Raw genomic sequence first — 12108 nt, 5'->3', positions numbered from 1 at the left:
GCACTCAGTCATGTCCAACTCTTTGCGACCCCATGGACTGTAGCCTGCCAGGCTCCTCTGTCCAAGTTAATTTTCTAAAATGTGTTTCTAATCATGTCACTCTTACTGTTTTTAAAAGATCTTTGAGTAACCCAATTACATGGACTATTATTGAATAAATAAATTTGCTCTGTTAGTATCAAATTCCCCATTATCCTTATTTCCTGTCTTTATAGCCTTCACCACGATTTCAACCTATCTTACTTATGTGTTTTCTTACTTATTGTCTGTCTCCCTCTTCCATTGGAATGAAGTTTCCATTTGATCAATGTTCTTATCTGTCTGTCCCCAAAACAGTGGCTGACACATGTTAGATAATAAATATTGACTGAATGAAGGACTCAATAAATCAAATTCTGTTAGCCACAGTTAATTCTTTTTTTCGTAAATGAACTTTATTTACTTTAACGATTACAAATGTACTACATGCTTACTGTAGAGAATCTGGAAAGTACAGAGAAGTAAAAAGAAGAACATTAGAACACCCATAATCCCACCACATTAAGGCAAACACTGCTCACATTATGTTCTATCTATGCCTGTTTAAAGACCAAGATCTTTATCAAGAGTGCTGGCCACAAAGCACAATAGCCAAGGGGAGTGAGGGCAATTAACAACTGAGGAGGTCACCCAAAGGTCAGAGCTAGAAATTTCACACTGAGGGACAAGACAATGGCCACTGACAATAGATCAAGACTTCAAAAGTTGAAACAGAAGAACAAGTTGGGTTACGGTAAGAATGTAGTGAGATGATGCTTGTCAAGAGTTTAGCCCACTACCTGTCACATAGTACATAAACAATAAACATTAGCTATTACTAAGATTATTACTATGGGTCAAAACAAATGGTTCAGGATGGAGACTATAAACAGGACAAGGGCCTTGGAGACCAAATTTAAGTGCTGTGAGTTGGGGCATATAGGGACAAGTATACTGGATGAAAAGGATGGTATTGGAGTGGGCATCACTCTCCTTATGGGCTCCCTTGCCAGGTGAAATGGGACCAGGGCTTCCTCAAGTTTGCCTGATGACATGTGGCAAGACACTCTAAGGTGTTTTTGAGGTAGGACATAGTTTCTCCTGCCTAGACTTCTCCCTGGACCAAGAACTAGCACTGTCCTTGTTGGTAATGGGAGTTCGGAACTTCATACACTGAACATTCTTGAAGTCCACGTTCTGATTGTTGGGGCAGGTTAAAGGCATGTGGGGTGAAAGAGAAGGTCAAGTCAACCAAGTGGGGGATAGGGTGGGATGCACCTGGAGAGGGTGCTGCAGGGGGAAAGGCCACAAGTTTTAATGATGTAATTGCATGAAATGAATCTAGGAACCAGTCCTCAAGTTAGCAGCCAACTTGGATATCACAGGAAAAGAGTCCAGGTAGCATTACTTGTTAGTGGGGGCCTTCTGATGGCCTGTGCTCTTTCGAAGGTGGTCGTGCAGACCCTCTTGAGGGTCTTCATGCTCTTTCAGGTAGTAACAGCGTTTGGGAACATGCTGGTGCTGGGAGTGAGAAAAAAAACAAAAACAGCAAATGTAAGAGCCATGCTTACTATAACAAGTGGGGTTCTACCTGGATAATTTCAATCACTTAGCATGTCAAGGAACTTGGCCAATGTACCTTATTTGTATAAAAAGTGTGACCAAGGACTAAACTGGTCAAATTCCCTAGTGACCTGGGTCTACAACACATGTAGCTGTAGGTGGGACCCAGCCTCCAAAACATGACCTCTCTTTTAGAACTGGACCTGGAATCAGTAGTAGCGAATTGGGACTGAGCCCACCCAGTTCCCTCAGAAGATTTAGACCTTTAATCACCCCCACGCCCTGAGTATCTTGGGTGGGGCAAGCTCCACAAAGTTAATGGAGTTTGGGTTAATATGCCCAAAATAAGGGCCTAATCAGGCCCGCTGATGAAATCCCAGGTTGGGGTTTATGGTCTAGGAGCTCAATGCCTCTCCCAGCCTCTTCCTTAGTCTACACAAAGGAGCAGAATGCCTTCAATTTTCTATTCAGAAACCTTGAGTGTATTTCCCCATCATTACCTCCTCGGTCTGCTGCTGGGGGTTCAGTTCATTCTCCATTGCCTCCTCGCTATTCCGCTTACAGGGTGATGTCAGAACCTGGCTGGAGCTGCCTCGGGAATTCTTCTCTCCGGCCAGCTGGCACTCGGTATAGAGAGACCTATCTATCAGCTCCTTTAGGCTGCCAGCCACCTTCAGGAAGATCCGGCCCATTTTGGTGGCAATAGCTTCAGAGAGCCCTTCCAGGAACCTGGTCCGCAGAATGGCATCGGACCAAGACAAATGTCGGGCCAGCAGAAGGAAGTCAGTGGCATACTGCCTGACCGACTTCTGGCCCTGCTTGGGATGGCAGAGAACCGCACTGAGGATGTCAATTTCAGACAGGGAGTCATATAAGCCCTGAGATCTTCTCAGGAAAGATTTATCTTCACGGGTGAGGGGGTTTCCTACCTCCATCTGCAAGATGGACCACCTCTCTGCTGCCCCCAGATGAAGAGACACCAGAAAAGCCATTTTCTCTGAATCATTCAAAAATCCCTTCATTTGCTTCTCCTCATCAATCTCCACCTCCTCTTCCACAGGGCGTGAACCCCGGGCTGCTTCTTGTTCTTCTAAGAGGTAACAGAGTGCTGGGGTCAGCATGCCAAAAGATGGGACTTCCTCTGATGGTGGCTTTACTGTTTTGGGGGGGGTGGTCGTCACGTGTGGTGTGGACTTTGATCCAGAGGCTGTGACATTGATGCGAGGGGCAGATGTTTCCCCAGAGTCTGTGGCTTTGATTCCCAGGGTGGACATCATTCCAGGGGCTGGGGCTGCCATCTGGGATGCAGACATGGCTGCTGGGACTGTGGCCCTCATTAGTGGCATGGACATCCCCCCAGAGGATATGGGTCTCAGAAGTGGCATGGACATCATTCCAGAAGCTGAGGCTCTCATAAGTGGTGTGGATGTGGCTCCGGAAGCTGAGGCTCTCATAAGTGGTGTGGATGTGGCTCCAGAAGCTGAGGCTCTCATAAGTGGTGTGGATGTGGCTCCAGAAGCCGAGGCTCTCATTGGCGGTGTGGACATCTTTCCTGAGGTTGCGTATGTCGTTTGTGGCAAGGACGTTGATCCAGAACTCACAACTCTTGTTTGCAGTGTGGACATTGCCCCAGATGACAGGCTTTTCATTAGTGGCATGGATGTCTCTCCAGAAGCCATGGCAGACATCAGTGGCATGGGTGTTACTCCAGAGGCCACGGCTCTTATGAATGGCTTGGACATCCCTCCCGAGGCCATGGCTGTGGTTTGTGCAGTGGCCATCTTTCCAGAGGCTGGAGCTCTCATGAACTCTGTGGACACATCTTCAGAGACTGAGGGTCTCCTCGGGGGTGTGCACATAATTCCAGAGACTGGAGCCCTTAATAATGGCGGGGACATCACTGCCAAGCTGGGGGCTCGCATGGATAGCATGCACACCTCTGCAGATGCTGCTGTGGGCATCTGTGGTGCAGATGTTGCTCCAGAGGCTGGGGCCCTCAACAATGGCATGGACACCCCTCCAGAGGCCACGGCTGTCATTTGAGGCATGGACATCACTCCAGAGGCCGTGGATCTCATGAGTGGTGTGGACATCGGCCCAGAGATTGGAGCCCTCATTTGTGGCATGGACATCATGCCAGAGGCTGTGGCTGTTCTCTGCGGAGTAGACATTGCTCCATAAGCTGGGGCTCTCAAAGGGGTGGTGGCTATCTCCCCAGAAGTTGGGGGTCTTGTTAGTGCTGAGGACATTTCTCCAGAGGGTGAAGCTCTTGTGAGAAGTGTGGATGCCTCTCCAGGGTTTGAGGCTCTCATCAGGGGTGTGGATGCTGCCCCAAAGCTTGGGGCTCTAATTTTTGGTGTGGACATCACTTCAGAGGCTGGGGCTCGCATCTGCAGTGTGGACATCCCTCCAGAGGTCATGAATCTTTTGAATGACATGGACATCCCCCCAAAGTCTTGAGTGCCTACTGGCTGACTTGGCATCTTTCCAGAGACTGTGGATCTCATTAGCACTGTGGGCATGGTTCCAGGGCCCGGGGCTCTCGTTAGGGGCATGGACATGCTTCCAGAGGCTGCGGCTGTCATTTGTGGTGTGGACACGTCTCCAGAGGCTGGGGCTCTCATTAGTGGTGTGGACATCCCGGCAGAGGCAGCGTCTGTCATCTGTGGCATGGACATGGCTCCAGAAACTATGTCTCTCATTAGCATTGTGGAGATCTCTCCAGAAGCTGCGGTTGTCATTTGCTGCATGAACATTGCTTCTGAGGCTTTGGATGTTGTTAGTGGCTTGGATAATGCTCCTGAGGCTGTAGCTTTCATCGGTGGCACGGACATCACTCCCGGGGCTGTGTCTCTCATCAATAGTGAGGACGTGGATCCAGAGGCTTTGGCTGTCATCTGTGGGGTGGACATGGCTCCAGAGGCTCTCATTTGTGGTCCAGCTGTCACTCTCGAGGCTGTGGCTCTCCTTTGTGACCTAGATGTTGCTCCAGAGACAGGCGCTTTTATTTGCAGTGTGGATACTGACCCAGAGGCTGGGGTGGTCATTTGTAGCATAGATACTGTTTCAGAGATGGGGGCTGTGCTGGGTGGGATGGACATTGCCCCCAAGGCTGGAGCTCTCATTCTTGGTCTGGACTTTGCCCCACTGGCTGGGACTTTCATAAAGCCCGTGGATGTGGTTCCAGAAATTTGAGCCGTTGTTAAGTGTGTGGACATTCCTCTAGAGGTTGCAGTTGGCACTGGCTCTGCGGACATGGTTCCAGAGGTTGTGGCTGTCATCAGTGGGGTGGACAGTGCTGCAGAGTCTGGGACTGTCTTTAGCAGTGTGGACATATTGCCAGAGGCTGGGGTTCTCATTTGCAGTGTCGACCTTGCTCCAGAATCTGAGGCTCTTGCTGACGATGCAGACATCTCCCCGGGGGCTGTTGCTCTCGTTGGTGGAGTAGACACAATCTGAGAATCTAGACTTTGTGTTAACTGTGAGGACATAGCTCCAGAGCTTTGGGCTGGCATCAGCTGGGTGGGCATCCCTCCAGAGGTCAGAGCCATCATTAGCTGTGGGGACACTGCCTCAGCATCTGGGGCTGGCTTTGACAAGGTGGGCATTTCTCCAGCTTCGGGGACTGACATCAGCGGTGAGGATATGGCTCCGGAGCCTGGAGCTGTCATTAGTGGTAAAGACTCTACTCCAGAGTTTGGGCCTGACATTAGCTGGGTGGACATTTCCCCAGAATCTTGGGTGCTCGTTAGTTGGGTGGACATTGCTTCAGAAGTTAGGGCTGACATTATCAGTGAGGAGATCGCTTCAGAGTCTGTGTCTGACATGAGCAGTGAAGAGATCTCTCCAGAGACCAGGGCAGTCATTAGCACTTTGGACATTGCTTCAGTGTCTTCATCTGTAATTTGCAATGGTGACATTCCTTCAAAGCTTGGAGCCGGCATTGGCTGTGTGGACATCTCTCCAGGGTTAATATCTGGCATTAGCAGAGGGGAGAGCTCTCCAGAATCTGGGGCTAGCATCAATGGTGTGGCCATTGCTTCAGAGGATGAGGCTGACATTGCCAGTGGTGATATATCTTCAGAATCTGGTGTTGCCGTTAGTGCTGTGGACATTGTTCCAAAGTCAGGAATCGTCATCAGCCCTGGGGACATTAATCCATACTCTGAAGTGGACAGCAATGGAGACAATGTTCCAGAATCTGAGGCTGGCATTAGCAATGGGGACAGCATCCCAGAGTCTGAGGTTGGCATTAACAATGGGGACAGAGCCTCTGAATCCGAAGTTGGCATTAACAATGGGGACAGTGCCCCAGAGTCTGACAAGAGCGGTGAGGACACAGCTCCAGAGTTTGCTGTTCCCATTAGAGGTGCAGCCATGGTGTCAAAGGCTGGGGATGTCATCAGCTGTGTGGACATCCCTCCAGGGTCTGATGCTGAAGTTGAGACCATAGGCTGGACACTAGAAGGCAGAATTTGGCCCTCTGCTCTGCTTTCTAGCATTGGTCCAGAAAAGGTCGTCTCCCTATTTAGGGTGTCGTCATTTTCCTCCCTCGGCACATTGCTGAACTGCAGTGAATTTAAGGGTATTGATGTATCGGCCATGGCCAAAGGACAGTGTGTAGAGAACCTCTAAAACAATTATATCAGGGGTCCTGCTGAAGCCCAAGTGGCAAGAAAATCTGTAAACAGGAAACAAGTTTAGCAGTCAAAAGGCAATATCAAAAAGATGAGGAAATAGACAATGATTCGTGATGGAGACCTCTTATGTGTTTGCTGGCTCTGTGGCATCAGAGATGGGCCTCTCAGGTTAAGGAAGCTGTATGGCATTAAACAAATTCAAAGCTGGAGCAACTCTCCTTTCCACCTCTATCTTTTTCAAACCAACCGGCTCAGTCACACAGCACACACTCAGTTTATAAAAGCTATCAGCACTGGCAACTTCAGCAGCCCAGAGCCTGGGAGGTCCTGGTTGAAATGAAACAGCAGCACCACCTTCTGGAAAATTGTGAGAAGTGCAGGTTCCTGAGCCATGCTCTCCCACCACAGCACTAGCAAGCCAGCCAAGGGCCTGGATGAGAACACCCTTCACCCCAGGATAACAATTAGTTCCTAGTGCTCACTGAGTCCTGCTAGGGCTTTAATTCCCATTTTACTACTCTAATGGACCTAAATGTCTTCCTCAGGAAAAGGAAGGCATTTAACTGATCAATGAGAGTAGCATTGCACAAACTGAAATTCCTGTTTATTAACATTTTGATTTTTAATAACAAAAATTACCACTACTACTACCACCTAGTGCTCACCTAGTGTGTTCAAGGCAGTACACTTTAGCGTCTGCAGTGTACCAGGATGTATAAGCATTACACATTGGAATCTTACAATAATAGTATTATTCCCATTTTACCAGTGTGCTCAGATTAGTTGGGGATGGGGTTAGAATAAGACCACTGAAACACTAGGAACTGTTTGTCTTTGACTATCACTTACTCATTGGGGTTGCCTAGCCTTTGGCATTCCTAAGGCTACATTCAGTTATCTCTCTGATGTCCTAGATCATGGTTCACTTGAAGCTCAGTCTATAGGAAGTACCAACTTCAAGCTTCTCTGACAACTGGGTAAGAGTGAGTGGATAAGCCCAGAGCCTCACCCCTCTGGCCCACTCCCATAAGCAGCCTCCAATGAGGATTCTTGGCACAGAACTTGGAAACTAACACACACATTACACAATGTTGACATGTCCCCTCAGCCTGCTCATGCCCCCAGTGGAACACTTGCTCATTTGGGACAATGTCATAAAACTCATCAATCTGGTGCAGCATGCCTCCGTAATAATATTCAGAATGCTAGCAACAGAAGTGCCAAATGCTCAACATTTCTTGAGCATATGATGACTGGCAAGTATCCGACTGGGCACTTTACATGCACTGTCTTACTTGGTCACCACAGCAACACTGAGAGATTTTGGTCTTCCTCAGTGACGGTCATCCTCAAAATCCTCATCTTACAAAGGAGAAAACTAAGGTCCAGAGAGGCTTCATAATTTGCCTGCAGTCACTTGGATTCCTAGGCCCACCCAGCTCCAGAGACCCCTACTCTTCTCTGCTGTGCTATAATGACCCACCCTATCTGAAATTCTGGCCTCATGCTAGGACCATGGTTACTCTAATAATTGGTGCAATGGGAAAGACGGGTCAAAAGCGCAGCTGTAGATAACCACCCCCACCTACCATATCTTCAGAAAAATCCCTGAACATGCCAGTTTCCCACCAGGCAAAACCCGGAAAGATCTTACCTTGCCAGTCAGGGAGAAGAGAGGGAGTATGTCCTTTGCGCCCCTAGTTGTTTTGGTCTGGCCAATTCACTTATGCCCCATGCCCAGCCAGTTCATTAAAGTAAGACCCAGTACCAGCAGCTGTTCTCTGCAATCTCCCTTAGCTAGCCCCTGCCACGCCCCCCTCCTGCCCGCCAGCCAGCCAGCCTGCCCACCCGCCCACCCGCCCCACTGCTCCTGACTTGCTAGTGCTTGCTCTGTCTCTCTGGTCCCAGATTCCTGCCTCTATATAGGCTCTGACATTTGCCTCTGGCCGCATTTCACTTGACAGCCCTCCAGAAGCTCCGCTTTAGCACTTGGCCTATGCAACTCCACCCTTCTTCCCCTAGCCCCCAGTAGCTGCACCAGGCCACTCTGCCCACCTCTGGCCATCCCAAAGAAAGAGGAGTCACACAAGTAAAGAGATGAGACCGAAAGGGTCTTGGCTCAGGAAATGAGACGTTCTCTCTGTGGCTGAGCGGACACCAGGGTCATGGGAGCCAGGCGCTACCACCAGTGGGCCGTGGAAGAGCAGGCAGGGGATAGAGGGAACAGGGCTGAAGGCTGAGTGGAGCAGTGGAGAAGAGTGGGTTCAGGTGCAGGGTTTGGAAGGATGGGCCACGGGGCTTAAGAGAGCCCAGCAATAGTGACAACTAAAAAGCCAACTGGCCCTAGTGTCAGAGACTTGGAGGGAAATCTGGCAACCAGCTACCCCGCCATAGGGTTAGAATTCAACGATGAGGCTCCACAGCATCCAGACAGCTGGCAAGAAAAGCATGCCAATCTTAAGCGTGCCAGGTGAGAACTTGCTCATAGAAGCAGGACTTCAGCCTTCTTTCTAGAACTAGGGCACAAGATCAGGGTAGAATTAACAAAAAGGTTTGCCAGAGCCTTCTGAATCAGGAGCCCTCCAACCCTTATACTAAGGGCAGAAATGGTCCCTGAGCCCCGAATATGGCAAAGCCTTTAGGTGAAGTTGAAGTACCCCAGGGACTCAGAATCTAGGGGCTGGGGGGAGACATTCAACTCGTTATAAACCTCCCCATGCTCCAACAACCAAAGATAATTATCACCCAACAATACGTGGGCACTCAGGCTAAGCACTACACTTGTTTTATACCCTTCACACCTCGTGGCCATTCCCATTTATTTTATGCTTTAGAAGTTTTTTCCTTCATTTTCTTTTTTTTCAATTTTATTTTTTATTGAAATACAATTGATTTATAATGTTATGTTAATTTCAGGTGTTCAGCAGTGATTCAGTTTTATCATATATATGTGCGTGTGTATAATATATTCTTTTACAAATGGTGAGAGGTGCTTGGAGAAATTGTAACCAATATCATAGACCCAGCACATGGTAAAGCCCTCATATAAGCCCAAGTTAGTCTGATTCCAGAATCAGACTAATTTCCTCTCTTGGTAAACAGACAAATGATAAGAAACACTCCCCAAGTACCACCATGCTCTTCCTACCCCCCACTAATGGCTGAATCATCATCGTGATAATAATAGTAATAATAATAATACCAACTGACTTGGAACTCTTGCTACATGCGAAGAACTACACTGAGGGTTTTACATGCATTCTCTCATTTGATCCCAACATCTATCCTGTAAGCTAGGTGTTTTTAATTCTCAGTTTACAGATAAGAAAACTGAGTCTTGACGAAGTGAACTGACATGACCAAAACCATACAGCTCCGTTTGACTCCAGAACTCACTGTAGTATACTACTCAAAGAGAAAACTTCCAGTCACTCTCTCCCTACCCTAAACCAAAAAGTATTCACAGGGAACCCAACAGCAACAATTATTATTATTATTATACTTAATAATAACAGCTAACGTTTACTGTGCCAGGCACTGTGCCAGGCACTGTGCTAAGCACTATACATGCAAAATTTCATTTGCTGCTCACAGCAGCCCTATGAGGTAGGTATTATCACTCTCATTTTCAGATGAGGCACAGAGATTAGTTAGCTTTCCCAAAGTCACATGGCTAGAAAGCACTGTTGTTTATGATCATAAAAACTTGGAAATTACCTAAATGCCAGTGTTAGAACCCAATCCACTGAATGATTAAACAAATCATTGTACATCTGCAGTGTCCAGTGAAAATGATTATCTGATTTTTATAAAATAAATATGTATACAGTTTGGAAAGATGTATACCAAAACGTTAACAGTGCTGAGTGACTGGATTAAAGAGAATTTTAACTTTTGTTTTTCTTAGCTGTATTCTCTCATCTGTCCATATAAATACTATTGTGTTAGAAGAAAAAAATATTTTTCTTTCTTTTAAAAGGTATGTTCCTCTACAGTTCTATCTCTAACCCTCTCCTCTCCTCTCTCTAAGGGCCCCAAACATCTCCCCACCCAAGTAACCTTTCTCCTCCAATAGGCTTAATTCCTGTATCACTGAGGTCCTTGGTCAGTAGTGACCTCTGAAAACTGTCTCTAATGGCTTACTTTTATTTTTTATTATTACTTTTTAAAAATCTAATTTCTTATTTTTCTACTTTTATTTATGCCTAAGAATTACACAAGTAATCTAGGAATATATTCTCAGGATAAAAACTTGAAATCCTACCTACAGATAAAGCCAGTACAGATAAAGCCAGTCCTGCACCTACCCCACCCCACCCCATCCCCTCAAGTTCCATTCCTCTGTCTGTTCACAGTTGGGTGTGTCTCCTTCCAAACTTTTTCTAGCTGCAATGGCATTTGGAGTTCATATCATGCAATTGCTTGCAAAACCCAGGGTGTGCAAAGAGCTCCTGTTAGAAAACCACTCTGACTCTGGACACTCAAGGAGTTCAAGTTCTGGTTCATTGTGACCATTAATCATCAGCCGTCTTCTAAGGTGGCTACCTAGCAAGACTGCTTGCAGGCTCAGGCCATTTGGGTCCCAGATTTTCATTTTGTTCGTGCTGGTGTCTCTATAGACACAGAGAGGGGAGGCCTACTAAGGAAGGAAAAGCCCAGAAACTGCTGCTTAGCATCTCAGATCTCTCACGTCTGGCCCAGTCTACACTGATCAATACAGCTAGTAGGAAGTGTCACACACCTGCTGCCTCACAAAAGTTAATTGAGTTTGGGTTAGCTGCTCAGGGAAATAAGAATAAACAAGAGACAGTTCAATATGTCAACAAATAGCTCTCCAGCTCTCGAAAATAAACCTTTCCTGAGATTCTGCATGATAGCCTCTCCACTCCCCTCCCCTTCACCCCGGCACTAGCAAGCAAGCATCAAGATAACAGAAAAGAGACAACCTCAGGGTAGAGAAAGACCTGATCTACTTGAGGGTCTGCCGCCTCCCTCACCCCATTGTTCACCCCACTTCTCCAATAGCCCTGATGCTTAAAATGCCCAGCTGGCTCTTTATAAATCAAAGGGGCAAAGAGCTTGCATTCACAGAATCCTCACTCTGCCAGGCACTGGGTTAAGCTCTTTACATATATCACATTATTTATCACACAACGAACCAATGAAGTGGGTTTTTTTACCCTCATTTTATAAATCAGCTTAAAAAAAAAAAAACCAAGTGGAGAGAAAATAAAATCAAGTAACTCACCTGGGCTCCCACAGCCAAGAGTGGGTGAAGCTGGGCTTGTCACTCGCGACTGTCTGACTCAGCTGGTGCTCTTAACTCAAAGGAGAGTCACACACTGTCTTCGAGTCTCTGAAGGGCTGTCATATGGAAGAGAGGGTAGGTGTGTTCTGGGTAGCTCCAAAGAGAAGGATTTGACTGTTAGTTGGGAATTACACTTTCATTGGATGCTGCAAATTCCCCAAACAACATGTATATGCATGTCCAACTCTATAGGGAAAAAAACATTATAAGAAGAGCAAACGGAACTGCCTTGCATTAGCTGCTGTCCTGTGCAATCAGAGAGAACAGGAGGGATATCAAAGGACTGCACATGGGCAGCATCCCAATTTTCTTAAAGAAGGAAACTACAGACCAGTATACTGTAAACTCCAGAGCTGTAAGCTTGATGTCAATTCTTGGAGAGATTCTGCCGCAGATTATGAAGCAGGTAATTTATAAGCACTTAGAATGGAAGTGGTGATAGAAGGTACCTAGAGGTTCTAGCAGAACTGAAACCAATTAAACCAGGTTCCCAAGACTGGCAGCTATCACAAACCAAAAATCTAGGGAGACTGACAGTAGGTTGCCAGGTTTTTATTTCTCCAAGTAAAGGAACAAGCA

At 47.0% G+C, this 12108-nt stretch overlaps 1 protein-coding gene across 1 annotated transcript; it reads right to left on the bottom strand.

Moving 5' to 3' along the window:
- Window positions 1–1422: 1422 nt before the first annotated feature.
- On the bottom strand, window positions 1423–6185 carry RTL9 (retrotransposon Gag like 9). The gene is made up of 2 exons (XM_068963087.1): window positions 2082–6185; window positions 1423–1539 (listed from the first exon to the last, which is right to left on the bottom strand). Exons 1-2 carry the CDS (start codon window positions 6183–6185, stop codon window positions 1423–1425), a joined length of 4221 nt encoding a protein of 1406 aa, XP_068819188.1.
- Window positions 6186–12108: the final 5923 nt, after the last annotated feature.

The sequence above is a fragment of the Capricornis sumatraensis genome, chromosome X (assembly GCF_032405125.1).
Source record: "Capricornis sumatraensis isolate serow.1 chromosome X, serow.2, whole genome shotgun sequence".
In the NCBI taxonomy this organism is placed as follows: Eukaryota; Metazoa; Chordata; class Mammalia; order Artiodactyla; family Bovidae; genus Capricornis; species Capricornis sumatraensis.
The sequence above is the reverse complement of the archived record's forward strand: the minus strand, read 5'-3'. Positions and strand labels throughout refer to the sequence as shown.